The 15,209-nt window shown below is 40.8% G+C and overlaps 1 protein-coding gene across 5 annotated transcripts in view; it reads left to right on the top strand.

Annotated features, from left to right (window-relative positions):
* Nucleotides 1-15,209, top strand: part of robo1 (roundabout, axon guidance receptor, homolog 1) — a 227,122-nt gene that overhangs the window by 90,446 nt on the left and 121,467 nt on the right. Inside the window, exon 1 of one of the 5 annotated variants that reach the window (XM_080889648.1) lies at nt 5,095-6,047. The exons of 3 other annotated variants lie outside the window; for them this stretch is intronic. In XM_080889648.1, the coding sequence (XP_080745774.1) occupies nt 5,987-6,047 (61 nt within the window). In that variant the 5' untranslated portion in view covers nt 5,095-5,986. Of the gene's footprint in view, nt 1-5,094; nt 6,048-15,209 lie in introns of those variants that run through there. One more of the 5 variants, XM_080889651.1, reaches the window with a different exon arrangement.

Here is a 15,209-nt window from a genome sequence, read left to right as displayed (position 1 = left end):
TTTTTGTTTTGCCTGTCCTTTTTTTGATTCTGTGATATTTCTGTCAGTAGAGAATAGCAAAAACATTTTGGTCATGTCCAGTTTTAAAAGGCTTTTTGGCTTTTGCCTTGTTCCTTGGCTGCACGTTAGTGGATTAACTGTATTTATCCTGGGACAGAGCCCAGAATGATACATTCTTGGGCTCTCTTGTAGAGCTGATGTTCCAGTGTAATTGTGCATAGTGGAGAGGCATCACGAAATGGCCTGACAGCTGCTGAGGTTTCTGTCATAGATGTTCCAGAAATATGACATGACTGCACTTACTGCACACTGAATAGTGTCAGGGTCTAAATATGGCTGATTTGAGACTAACTAGACAGCTGTGTTTTTAATTTGATTCATTGTTTGGCACCGTGGCAGTCTAACTCCTGAAGATGTGTGCACTAAACTCTTGTCCACACTGGTTGATGAGCCTCCCCCATTTCATTGATATGTTAATGTTTTTGACTGTTCTGTGGTTAAACACTGCAGTAATTCTCTTTACGGTAACTGTAGTGAAATTCTTATGATTGTACACCTAGTTATAGTGTGGTTGGTGCTCCTGAAGCTTTATCACCCCCTCACCAACCAATCAGAAATGATTTGTTGCCACAGTGACACAGTAACAATAATATCATCCAACTTCTTCAGGACCCTAAGTCACCTCTTCTTTCCACCTCACATCAGTTCTTGTCTCCCACTCCTTCCACTGAGTCTGTCATGCCTCCTAAAAATCAAGTTGTCTCAAGAGAGACCTGACAAAGAAGAAGTTCTCATTGTAGGATCCATGTATGATGAAGCAATCTTTATTCAACATGATATATTCTGCAGGTTCAATCCAGCACATATGCAACACTTACTTTGTTTTACGTTGTTAAAAAAAGGGGTATTTCTGCAAACTGGCACAGGAGTTTTATGAAGTCCAATTTCATATCTTTAATTGAATCTGTTTTAAGTCCATCTTTTGCTTTGTGGTGACTAGAGGACATGGCTTTTTTCTGGTCTTCTTTTGTTTATTTCATGGAGCTTCAGGTCTGGATCTGAGCATAAAGCCCAGAGAGACTTGACCTTGCTTGTCAAAGGACATTTCTCTCCTGACATCTCAGATATTCTCTTTGATTTGTGATGGGCTACTTGTGCAACTGTAAAATGCATTACAGTCAAAATCAGGAGCAGGACAAAGTTTCCCTGGAGGTGTTTGCTGATTGTCTTGTAAAATGCTATGAGAATCCATTTAAACAAGTCCTTTTTTCTTCAAGTTGTTCGTCTTTATCTTTTGAAAACACCTTGGGGTTGTGCTGTCCACTGCTAACTCAAGGAGACTGTAAATTTGAATTGTTGTGTTATAAAAGTAGCACAATGAATAAATAAAAGGATGGCTCTGCAAGGACACGACATGAATGAGAAGAAGCTGACTGTAGTGAATGTGAGGCGAGTAAAGTATGGTAACAGTCCAGCCGAAATGCCTGTGAAGGAAACTCAAACATACTGTACCTGTGGTTCCAAGGTGACTCCAATTGCAAGTCTGTCTCTGTTTATGCCTCAATGGATTTAGGAGTAACAACGCTAGCCTGTGGAACGTTAAATCCCATACTGCATCACTTTTCTGTCTTCTGGGAAAGAGTGTTGTGTTTGCCTCTCAATAGGGAGCATCTTTTTGAGGGGGAAAGTTTTTGTCTTATGCGATCTTGTTTGGTGTGCTGGCGAGATGGGAATGAAAGCCATTAAATAGTCTTAGTCAGAAAAAAGGGGGATGTAGGCTCCCTTGCTATAGCCTGCCTGTGTTTCACCCCATCACCTCTGTGCTGAGGGGGCCTAGGTTTTGTGAGGAGGCCAGCAGAATTGAAAAGACGCCCAGCATGTAGTCAACAGGATCCCCTGTGCTGCTGCATGCATAGAAACGTCATAAGAAAAGACAGAATGTCCACAAACTCCTTTTGAATATTAAAAAGAATTATCAGAGAAAGAAAAGACTGGGAAGATGAGAGAGAGTCTCTCCTTTGAGCATTGGGATGAAGAGATGGAGAAGGGAGCGAATTTCACCACGCATATTGTACATAGACTTGCCCTCATTAGGATCCCATCGTACTCTGGGGCGAAACATTGTCCCTGGATTTAGGAGGGTAGCCAAGACTGCAGGGGTTTATGTATTTTGGCAGATCTCAGGAGTAGCAGCATGAAGGACTGGTGGGAAGTGCGGCAGTGTTTGCAAGTTGTTGCTTTGGAGAATTTGGATTGCATTTTTATTATTTGCTACATTTTAAGGAGTGTCTTTTATCTAATTGGAGCAGGGATGAATTAAGGAGTGTTTGTGAAATTTCCTTACTTCAGTAGATTGTTTGAAAGGTGTGTTTTTATATGCACATCTACATTACCCTGGCTCTGTGTTGTGTAGACTCATCGCCATGCAGATTGTTGGTTTGCTGGTGATGGTGTTTGCAATGTTGGTCATGCTGGGAGTCCCTAAAGACCATAAGGGTCCACACGCGACCCATCGCCTATCTGGATTACAGAAGTCCCATTGGTGCAAACAGATGCCAAACAATCCTGAACTTCACAGAAAACATCAGACTTTGAGGCGATTCCACAAGTGTAGCCAGATCTTTCACAGTAAGTACAAAACTGCAATGCCATGTAACTACCAGTTGAAATTTTTGACAGGATCAAAAAGTAATTTTAGTTAACAACTGTTAAAACATTATTTGGAGCACTTTGCAGTCTGGGAGCGGGTGTTTTTGTGTCCTTTTTTACCTCACAAATTCTTGGAAGATGTTTTGTAGGAAACGTTAGGCTGTAGTGTTAAAAGCTCTCAGCTTGGCTCTTGCCATCACAGCCTTGATATTGTGTCACTTTTTTTCCCTTTGCTAGTCTAATCAAGGTTATAGAAGGAAGTGTGAGGACAAAGAACCTCCATTTACAGAGCTCAGTCATCATAACTTGTACTGGCTCTTTTCTTTTCTTGTCTTTTCTTGTCTTTTCTTTTCTTTTCTTAACAACCATTGAAGAAGAGTGAAGAAAGAAGAAAATAAACTACAAGAAGACAGATTACAAAAGACTTTAATGTAATTTGACCATATTTAGTTATTGTCCTGGTCCTGGTTAGAGTCCAAGAATGGCATAAAAGCATAACGGCATTTTATTGTTGGGAACAATTTTCGGCCTCTCTTGTGTCATCTTGGGAGGGGGGGGTCTCCTTTTTTGTAGCTAATGTGAAAAAAGACATAAGACAGCCCTATGAGTGATCTGTGACACAGATAACTGTGTCTGCTATGTGAAATTCAGTTTTATACCTACATTTTAGTCTTTGCTGGGCAACATCTAGCCATTAAAATACTCACGTCCTCTTGTAGCAGTCAGCATTTTCATACACCCTCCTGTGTTGATGGAGCTAACCATGAACTTAGCTGATAATTGCTTCTATGTTACTGTCATCTGCTGCTGGCTAGAGGAAATTTTACTATTCAACTGGTAGTGATCAACTGAACAGCCACTTTAGAGATCCAGGGCTGCAAAAGCTTTTAGGAAAACCTGGCACAAGGATGGAGTGAGAATGGAGTGTGTAAAAGTGTAATGTAATGCACACATGGATGAATGAGAAACAAAAACAGACTGCTCTCTTAATATGTCAGTCATGTGGAATTGTTCATCAGCAGGAGTGAAAACTGGGGCACAGAGAAGGAAACAATCAAAGCAGCGAAGGCTTAAAGTAGATCTAAGAATATTTTTTTAAATTTAAGAATGCAGAAAGAGGTGTTCTAAACCATGCGTGTTAGAAATATTTTTAATTTATGTATTCATAATAATATTTTTACCATCCAAAATGCTGTCATGGTAAAACAGAAAGGATTGTTAGGGCTTGTTATACTCTGTTTCCTTCCCTCTAATGAAGATGAACGCCTTATAACAGTAATCACAGCAAGCCAGTGTGCTCAGGTTTCACAGTGTGAACACTTCCTTGTTGTCTGAAAAAAGCTGGGGCACATATTTCAGTGCCAGGTGGTAATACTGCCACACCTTCTTTCACGAAAGCAGACAAAGCAGTCGTTGTTGGATTATTTCACATAGTGTTCACTGGAGGGCGCTGTGTGGTAACAAATGCTCAATTGATCCGACACAGACGCTCTGATCTAATGTGAGGCAATGTGTCTTTCAGTGGCTCTTTTTTTGCTATTCCTTTTTTTTTCTTTCCACATTTTGGGTCTTCTAATAAAGTATATAGTATATCCTGCTGAGTTGTAATTTATACATGTTAGACAGCTACTCGCTGTCTAAAGTCGTCATGCCTACTATTGCGCCTCAGAAGTTGGGATCTATAAACTGCACTGATTTGACCATAGCGGAGAAATCTCACAAAAAAGGGGGAGCGGGACGACACATTTTATATAGGTTATTCTGTTGTTGTTGTTGTTGTTGTTGTTGTTGTTGTTGTTTTAAGGAAATGATAAGCTAGAATATAAATACTGTCAGAATTCAATTAACTATCTGTGGTCATGGACGGTGCACTTTGTCGCAATAACTGTGAGCTGTTTTCTTTGGGTTTATATTAAAATGTATTCATACTGTTTCTCTGAAACGGTGGAAAGGCTGGGGGTATTTGGAAAAACATGTTATGAGTTCAGCTCCCAGTCTCAGCATTTAGCTGCTTGGACTGGAGGACTACTGTTTTACATGTACTGTAAAACAAAGGGAGTTTTAAAAACAGTATTGGATATTTAAAGAAGAGATATTTCATCCAACTCTAGCCTAATGCTTAAAATGATTAAAATAACAAAATTTTATACCTAAAGTAGTTTATAAAGTTGCATAATCACTGGTCTAAGAAACCATCGGAGGGAAAACAAAACCTTAAAGTATGTTAAACCCATTACAGGGACTACTAACTATGAGTTGTGAAAACATTATATTAAATCCCTGTAGGAATAGCACTGGAATCGGCTGTTGCATGTTCGTGGTCAGGAGCCACAGCAATAATAAAACACATATCCGGATAGACTAGCTTTCTAGGGTTTGTCTCATGACTGGACATACTGAAAGAAATTACAGTAGACTGCCAGTTGTCTCTGTGAAACTTTGCTGCTCGGTGGGATCCAGGCAGGAAGAGGTTAAATTTCCTCTCTGCGAAAGATTCGGGTCTATGGAGGGGGTAGAAAGGCGCATACCAACTGACGAGGCATTCCGCTTTCCTTGAATGAAATCCTGTGAATATGAATCCGTATTCCCCCCCACTCGCCTGAGGTTCGGTGTCTGCGACGCGCACAAGTGATAGGAGTTGCAGCGGAGGAGAAACGGGGGGGGAAGTGATGGAAAAGTTGCAGTGATCGTGTGTCCGGATCCGGTGGATGAGAGAGGATAGGACTAACTCGCAAAGTTTCCGATCTCAAGTGACACATTCAGAACTGGAATGAAATAATGTGACTGCAAGCAGTTTAGCGTGGACTCTGGCGACCGCTGGCGTGATTTCACGCACTTTTGGACTTAAGTTTTGCTTTGCGCTGGAATTATTACTTTGCTACTTTTTTTGCACAAAGGAACTAAACGATTTAAACAACACATCCTGGTTGATCAGTGAAAGCAGCAACGGGATGAATCCAAAGAAAGGATAAAGCTCTGCCACTTCTGCGCTGAGAGATTCTAGCACACATTTAACACATGCTATCATTCAGTTGAACTGGACTACTGGAACAGAACATGTGTTGAAATCTCGGACTGTTTCTGTTTTATTCTTTCCCATCTCAACTCCCCAATTTCACCTACACCAAGAAGCCATATCAGGCTCGTGTTGGACTGATCTTGGACTTTTATCATTTGCGTTTGGGACTCACAAACGAAAATCAGTGTGTTTGTTTTTAAACTGTGGATTTTAAGCTTTTTCCCTTTGAGTGAAGTTTGACATGAAGAAGCGGATGCCTCAATTTTTATTTATATAATTTGGATTATACGAGAACATTTCTCACAAGAGAGACGTTGAATGATGTCTCCAACTTTAATTGGATTTGTATTTCTGTTAGGAATTCTCCATGTGTGCTCAGGTAAGTCGTTGGTAATGATTCAAAGTAATCTGCTAGCCTTTAACTGGGGTTTTACTAGCTGAAATGAAAAATTCGGGGAAGAATTAAATTCAAGTTTTAATCTTTAATTTTATAAAGGCCATTTTAAAATGATTTAAGTGACAGTGGATACACAAACGTATTTGATTTAGGAGCACTCCGTGCAGAATGGTTTCTGCACTAATGTAGTTACAAACTTTACCAGAAATAAGTAAACACATTTTGAGAGCTGGAGTTTTGTTAGGAAGTGTGTTGTAGTCATTGCTCTGCCCTTTGTAAGATGATCCTATTTTATTAATGTATTTTCTTTCACTTTCATGCTTTGAAATGAGAAAAGTACACGAAACGGTGATTTTTTTTTTTCTTTCACCACAAAAGTCAACATCCAGGGTAAAGGGGTTGTCTTAACTTTTAAAAGCTGAGCACACATAAAGTCACACATAAAGTGCTGAGGCCGTATGGGATGAGTGGAAAGAGCAGCTATCATCGGTCATACAGACAGCACATGCCCCTATGGGGAACATGTTTCTGTGTATGTCAAGATTCTCCCCCTGGACCACGATTATTGCTGAGTGCAACACTATTTTTATGCTTATAAAATTAAAATCAAATCACAGAGATTATTCTCTTTTCTTTCTTTCTTTCTACATCGGTTGTTTTGTAATACAAATGTATGCAACTCATGTAGAACTACAACAGTTTTAGGTGTCTTTGTTGCCTAATCCTGCATTACCCCCCTCCCATTATCTTTCACATTTTGTTTCTTCTCACCCATCACATGGATCTCTTTATAGAGTTTCTGGACCGTGCTAGCTGGGGTTTCCAGGTCAGCTGCTTCAGAGTTGAGAAGAAATGCTTACCACCTCATTTTAGGACATTAAGAGGAGAGGGTTTGGAATGGGGACATTTTGTAGACAAAGAACTGCACAACAAAACAAAAAAAACTAGTTATCAGAACTTCTATACAGGAAGATGCTCAATATACATTATATTTGTAAAGAAACTACTGTGTCAGAGAAATAGCAGTGACATTTGAACCCTTTACTGCAGTTTACTGTTGCTACTGCACACCTCATTACCTAAGTAATAGTCAGCAAAACTCATACTCACACTTAAATGACTTTTATTAAGCCTTAAAGTGACCTATCCCCAATAAAATATCCAGTTCATTCCCTATAAGGTCTGGCAGCCCATATTCATCCATTTTTTGATTCAGTGTTTCTGCATTGAGTTATTTGAACCTCTGACTTGTTTCATGCAAGTTTGGCCATTGTTTATTGTATGGTGATGGGGAGAGCTTGTGAACCTACAAGAAAATATTGTAGCACCTAAACAGGAAGTCAGGTCAGAGGTGAGGGCTGAGAACTGAATCTGCTCCGCCCTAAGCTGGCTCCTAAGCCAGTAATGGTCCCGTCCTGTAGGAGAGCAGAGTTTCCAATTACTCCCGTCTGTGAATGTCTCGGGATGTTTTCTGGGGAGAGATGGACTGGACAAGAAATACTATAATGACTAGCCCTGGTTTAGACACAAGTGTCAGGAAAATTAGATTTCATGCCACTTCCCAGGAAAAAATATTTCACATTTGCCACTAATTGCATGGCTGAGAACTTTATTCTGGAGTAGGGAATATATCAGATCCCTTAAGCAAACTCTCAGTGGCATTTAGTAACATGTCTTTGTATCCTATTCTAAACGTTCAAGATTTAGCCTGGGTGAGAGAATATATTTTTAATACTTCTTGTATCTGTGAAATAGCAAGTAAGAGATAAAATGACCTTTGCCCTGACAGACTTGTGATGACTTGCTTATTGCCGCTTTGCTGTGTGTGAAGGGTGTAAATTGATACCTCCTTCTGTCTTGTCTTGCCCTGTTATCAGAATGATCTGTCCTCCTGCTATACACTAAATGGTTGTTATCTCTCCTCCAAGTGCTCATCAAACCTTGCACTCGCCTCAGAGGTGCCATTCAGATGAGGGCAAGAGGTGGCTCTGCTTCTCACACACAGAAAGATGCTATGGATTACTCTGAGGAAACAAGGGTTGTTAGAATGATATATATATATATTAACAGGGAGGCTCTACCTTTAAGGCACATATCAGACTTTCCTCTAAAAGTTGGCTTCTATGCTGTTATAAACCCTTGGAGTGATTACATCCAGCCCAACAGAGTGCCTAAGTGTGAATGTGTAGTCATGCTGATAAAAACATAGACAGTGGGAGTGGTACCACCTCGGTAAGCATCTCCAGCCCCGGCACATTCAAGCTGTGGAGGTCTTGACAAATTGACCCATAAGTGCTGATAAATCGTGGAGCACTTCCACCTGCTACATCACAACATTTCATATGACAGGACACAGCAGGTTCCAGAGCCAATTAATGGCCAGAGACCACAGGTGAGACGTATCTCTGTCTCCTGGCTTCTTACCACATGGCCTGGAAACATGCTCATTAAAGCCAGTCTTTCCCTTACCCATTTCTCTTTATCAGTTCTGTGAAATAGTGTTTAGGAGTTGCTTCAAATGGCCCCAAAATACAAATAATCATTTCACTGCAGTTTACTGCATGTGGCGAATAAAATATGATGAAAATTTGATGATGATGAAATAATGATTTATCTGAGCGTTTAACCTTCTGAACTGATTTTGGGTAAGCAAAGCAGATTTCTTAAGAAATTTGAGTCTCGAGTCTGTCGTGTCACCTCTAAAAATCTCACACCTGCGTGAGATGATGGTGTCCATAAAGCTGTAGCTCCATAACTTCCACTAATACACTTTAATCTGATCCTAATCCGAATCAAACTGGGTTTTACACCCTAAGATCCGGGATTAGGTAGACTTTGGCTTAGTGAAAACACATGGAGGAATGTGGGAGGCCAGCGAGTGTGCTCTTCCTGTCCATGAGAACTGTGGCTAACTCATTAATGACCGACAAGATAAATATTTCAAAACAGTTTGTTTGAGGGCAGATAAATTAGGCAGTGACTCTTGATGATCTGCCTTCCCTCGGCTGCTCTTCTTTTAATGACCTCAAAGGACTGCTTAATTGGATTAATTAACAAATCCATCTGACGTCAATAGTTTGTAATTTGCCGTGGCTGCAGCTCAACTGATACGGATGTCTGCAAGGAGAAATGGAGGATTTAGATTTTAAAAAAAAAACCTGAGGAAGATACTTCTCAATGTCCTTTGTGTCAACTTCTTGGTATTTTAAGTACCACAGGAATTAACGGCTGTGTCTCACCAGGATTCAGTTTAGACGGTGTGAGTTTCGTAGAGTATTGCTCGCTCCATGCTGATAATGTTGTCATGACTTACTTAGCAAGTATCACTTTGTCTGTCAAGTTGTCTGTCGGTCTAAGCCCCAAAAACGTATAGCCAGACAGAGATAAGCTGTCTACACTAAGAATACTCTGGAACATAACTTCATATAAGTCATATAAGCATTTTAGTCTGCAGCTGGCTGATATTTGAAGGCAGCAGGCATGTCTAGGCTATTAGACTCCTGGGCCAATATAGTTAATGCATCTTGTTCTGTCGGTTGACGTGGAGGACAAACATTCCCTCTTGCCACTCGGTCTAAAAGTGATGAATGTTGTGTCCTTATAGGATGAACGGTGTTGTCTGGTTTCCGTCCCATTTCACAAATGGCACCCTTAGAATTCCCACAGCTTTCTGTTATTAAAAAAATATAAAGACCTTTTTTGTTTCCTACAGAGCCCTACAAGTTACATTTGATTCTGTATCACACATGCATGCTTTTTTGATCTATCCTGAATGTATTACTGGTGTCCTGATCATTTCAGTAATATAGATGTGATCAAGAATAAAAGACAGGCACATGGGGCTTGTGTTTGTGTGGGGTGGCAAAAGGGGCTTAAGAAATCTCTTCATCCTTTTACCCATCCCCCACTTTTTTTCTTTTCTTTTTTTGTTTTGGCCCAATTTTTTTAAGACTTGCCTTTTTTGTGACTGGTCAGTGCAGAGTCTTTCTTAAATAAAGCAAGCCGACACGCAGAAAAAGCCTGTGGGGAAGGGACGAGGAGGCCGTATTGTATTGCCTTAACGGGGCGATTGTAAGGCATGGAGGAGGGGAAGAGAATAGTTCACCAGAGACTGAGGGTGTGTGAAGAGAGGAGTGCAGCTACACACAAAGGCTACCCTAGGGTGTTGAAGGGGGATGGAGGGAGGAAGAACAGAGGACGAAGGGGAGGATGGAGCAGTCAAACATACCACGATACGCCAGCTTGTGGGAATACTCTTGATATGGCTCCCTGTGCGCACATTGCATATTCTTACTGTTCCCTCATGGCACTGCTGAATGTGCTGATTAGGGTGATAGAGGTGGTAAACTGTGAGTTGGGTTTTTTAGAGGAGGACATGTGGGGACAGGTGAAGTTGATTTTTAGAAGTGCTGAGTAAATTAAAGATCCTGGAACAAAGCTTCAGTGGTGCGGTGAGGGTTTGGTTTGGTTTTCGGGCTGCATGGCCAACATCCCTCACGTGTCTAACATTTGCATGCTCAGGAACTCTCACAGGGCTTGCCCTGGGCCTACCGTTTGCTGTGGCGGTGAAGCTGTGCTACCGTGGGGTGCTCTGCCTTGTGCATTTTAAAAAGGTTCAGACCTCCCTCCCTTTCATTTTCTCCACTGGGGAGACTGAGAGATGGCATTGAGGACAGCCTTTCCCTGTATCCGTCTTTTCTTTCTCACTCCCAGAGCTCAGGCCTCCTCCCAGCCTCTGTGACCATTCTATTACCCTCTCATTTCAAGGCCTGGATACACTTTTGAAATGCTAAACCTCCCTTTGGTTATAACTGACAGGGGAAAATACCATTAAAGAGGCTGAGAGGAATAGATTAAATTAGCAGTTAAAAGAGAGACTGCTAATTAGTTGATTAATGTATTTGGTTCCTCCCCCTCTCAGCTATGCTGCCACTGTTAAGATTCAAGATTCCCTTTGGTGACAAGGTTGTCTTCCTATATCAAACATTTTTTTATTATTATTCTGTTTATTTTATGTTTTGAAACATTTGTTATCTATTTATGCAGTGCAGATTCATGATTAAAAGCCACTCTTATTGTGAGTTCTGTCAGCAGCTAAATCTACTGGTTCCTGGGGGCTAATTCTGTCACACAAAAGACAGTGATAGAAGTAGGAGGGGTGCACTTTATTTAAGGGGAAGCACTGAAAAACATAATTAATGGGAAGGTGACCTTGAAACTTACTATTACAGGACTGCTTTTGGAGCCTGTTCTACCATTCAGCAGTAACCATGGTGAGGAGGCTTCAAATAACTGGGTGATTTTTTTTTTTTTTTCCCCATCATGTAAATACACTGTTGCTCTGAGTTAAGAGATTAACTTTAATCCCAGCCCATTATCAGCCTCACATATTTTCTGGGAATTGGTGACATTATTTTTTCTGAAACCTGATGTCACCATTGAATCTCACACAAAAACCCCAAACTGTTTTTTCCTCTTATTTTCTTGGTTGATAATGTGTGAAGTGCCACAGTCTCTAAAATGTCCAAATGCTATTGAACTCTTTGAACAAGAATAACGCCTTTTAATTATGTGTAAAGGCTCCGAATTTCCCCTCTTTCAGAAAGCTTTTACTTCTCAGTTTCGAGAGACTTGCAAATCTGCCTCAGTTCTTCTGTAAAGAGTTCAGAGTCCTTCAACTGTGTGATTGTTTTGCAGTCACCTCCCGTCTTTCCTTCTGATGTGCCGTCTTTTGCTTAAACCATGAAAGCTCTAATTGAATAACAATTGTAGGTACTCTGTGAAAGACAGCTTCCTCAGCGTTTAAACATAAGATTGCTTTGGTATTTGTCTGTATGTCAGTCAGCAACTCTCAATGGTGAGCTTCATACTTCTGACTTAAAACAGGTTCATTGTAGGTTTAGGGCCTCATCCCCATTTCCCTGTTTGCACTTTGCCTTGACAGATTCACCTTTCCTGCCTTAGAAGTCATTAATGTAGAAAGGCTTTACTTCCTGCTAAAATGTAGTCTTGACAGGTTGTCTAGCCAGAAAATACTACAGTTCTTTCTTCACCTCTACACAGCGTACAGTGACAATGATGGGAATACGTTGAGCATCTTAGACAAGACCAAAATAATTCAGAACTCTTCTTCCATTCGTAGCTTCTAAATCTAACTAATGTTCAATTTAGCTGCAGTACTGTGCAAAAGTCTTGAGCGACCCCTTATTTCTTTATTTTTTCTTTCAACGAGCCAGACGTATAATTCTCTGGTCTGGTCAGGCTTTCTGAAGATCTTTTAAAGTTTGGCCATTGGCTGCTTTTTCATTCATTTTAATTACAGTCCTTGAACCTGACCATTTTCCTTTCTTTCTTTTTTTGGTTTGTTGTTGTTCGTTAAATGACTTAACAGTGACCTGTGGAGCATTCAGCATAAAAAGGAATCTAACTAACGTTGAACCAGTGTGGCATCCTGATAGACGATGGCACAAAAGGCAGCCAACATCCAAAGGAGAACTTTGAATGTCCTGAATAACTATTCCTGAAGACTTTTTAAAGAAATTACAAGAAAGTTTGCCTAAAAGACTTGGAGTGTATTGAAGAATACGTTGGCATTGGTCATACCAAATATTGACTTAAAAGCTTGTTAAATTTTACAAACTCAGTTTTTGTTTTGTGTGCTGTATTTTCATGTATATTTCCACACGTTTCCACATATGGTCATATTTCCCGTTATCCTAACAAAGGACTTTCACACCATAATGTATTGCACTGCATATATGATGAAGTACTGTCTGAAAATCATTATTTTGGCAGTTCAACAGGTCACTTTTAAAAGAGGATGTTGAGTAGACCAGTGGCAGGGCATGATGTTAAGATATACTCAGATATACTTTCTCTTTTCTTTTTCTTTTTTTTAAATCATCCTAAATCAATATTTCCAAACTAGCATTTCTCACAGCTTTAGTCTGAGCAGTGCTTCTGCTGTCAAATGTGGAAAACTGACAGATGGGGAGTAACTAAATTTGCGATCAAGTTGTTTTCACTTTGAAGCATCAAAGGAAGCAGTATTTGGTTCATTACATTGTGTACCTGGACAGTTGGTGTGTATGTTTTGAGGAAGAGACGTGGTAAGTGGGTGCTGGAAAGCATTCAGGCCAGTGAGCAGTTGTCTGCAAAAGGAAATTTCTTTTTAATGCCAGACTGGGCACAGTCTCCCCTCTGTGGACGTCTAGAAAAAGGCTTCTTGGCAGACTTTGCCCCTTCATTAATTTTGACCAAATATTTACTGTGCATCACATGGCAAACCTTACATCCCACTTAAATTTTTTCCAGGCAAGGTTTTGAACAGTTTGGGGCAATTTGTGTTCCATTTGGCTGGACTTGGGCCATGTCCCACTCAGCAGGCCCATGCTGGTGTATCTGGGATTTTGCCACATGGCTCCACAGAGTCTTAACCTATGCTGTGGGAGCCACGTTTCACTTTAAGAATACCATCATAGCCAACAGTATGTGAACCGCTGTTGCATATGCCAATACCTAAGCTTGCACACATTGACACATCAATACTATGTGCTCTGTATTTGCCCTTTTAACCTAAAGGGCACCAGAAGGAAATGTGCCGGGTTTCTACATTCAGATGTTACCACTGTGCCCTCGACTGAATGCAATAAATGAAATTCCCTTTCTGCATGCAGCTGTCTGAGATTTACTACAGAATGTTTTTGGCTGAGTGTTTAGAATAGCCCACATAAGAAGTTAAGGTCCTCAGCTTTGCACTAAGCAACTGTAATGTAACGCTGGTCCAAAGTAGACTTGTATCACTGTTGCCATCAAATAAATAACATTTAAAAAAGCATTAGGTGCTTTTGGCCATGCCTGCCTCAATTCACATTGGCATCTCTTCAGAGCAGTTCTCTTTCTTGGCATTAAGCCCACATGCCCTACTCCCCACGACTGGGCTGTGCCAGCTGAGTGTGCTGGTCCCTCTTCCTCCTCACTGCTCTTTCAGCCCCTCCCCTGCCTTCAGTCCCCACATGTCTAGTGGCTGGACAGAAATACTGCAGTTAGCCCAGAGAGCGACCTTGGGAGGAGAGAATCACCTGATCATATTGTTACTGACACAAAACTAAGCAGGCAGCACTTTTCGAAATTAAATTAAGCAAACTGTTTTATTTACATTTACTCTACTGTGCCATTCCCATTGAAATATGCTCATAATTCTTGCTTGAATGCTTTTTTTTTATTTTTTCAAAAACAGTAAACACTTAATTTTGCTGAAATACAGTTGTATTAATCACTTGAGGATTTCAAGTCTAGCAGCTTGCGTAAGTCAGCAGTGAGATACTCACTGTCCCCTGTTGGGAAATAAATGTACCAGTGTATTCAATTACCTCTGCTTCTCCTATCCTGCTGTTGTAGAAAGCTTTGATGTATCCCAGAGATCACACTGGTCAAACCTCATTAAAAACCGGCAATGCTGGAAAACAAAAACAAGAAGTAATTGCCCAGTCTTGCTCCCTTGTGCTTCTTTTCAGTAATCCCCCCCATCCCCTCCCCACTCTTTACTTGAAGCCTTGACTGTGCTGCATGAAGCTCCTTAATAGAAGGTCCAAGCCTGTCATCTGCACTCCATATTAATTACAACTCTTTTCCTGGGGTATCTGCACTGCTGATGGAATGACATCTTTGACACCGGCATTCATGAGAAGTCTGAGCTAGGTTTTCTTCTCAGGTCATCACTGTGAATATACAGGGTCAACTTGAGGAGTCTGCAAGTCTGCTCAAAGACACACAAACACACACATTGTGAATAGATTGATAGATAGATACCAGACAGACTGACACACATGCATGCAGACAGACGGACTCTGTACTTGCATCCACGCTGCTCTGTTCATCCCATCTGCCTGCGGTCTCCAGAGCCAATTTAACAGGCTGCATCCTAACAAGCATTCCAGTCTTTTCCACTGCAGATTTCCTCCTCTTCCCAGTGAATTGATATAATAAAGAATAGCTATTATACTTATCCTGTAGGAATGAAATCTGCCCTGATGGCCTTCTGCAGAGTTTGACAGCTTTTGTTTGTGTCTAATGACACTGACTGTAGCAGATTGGTATCAGGAAGAACTGCAATTCATTCACAATTGTGTCCCATGGGTGCCT

This window comes from Rhamphochromis sp. 'chilingali' (assembly GCF_963969265.1).
Source record: "Rhamphochromis sp. 'chilingali' genome assembly, chromosome: 8".
Taxonomy (NCBI): domain Eukaryota; kingdom Metazoa; phylum Chordata; class Actinopteri; order Cichliformes; family Cichlidae; genus Rhamphochromis; species Rhamphochromis sp. 'chilingali'.
This window is presented reverse-complemented; position numbering and strand designations above follow the sequence as displayed.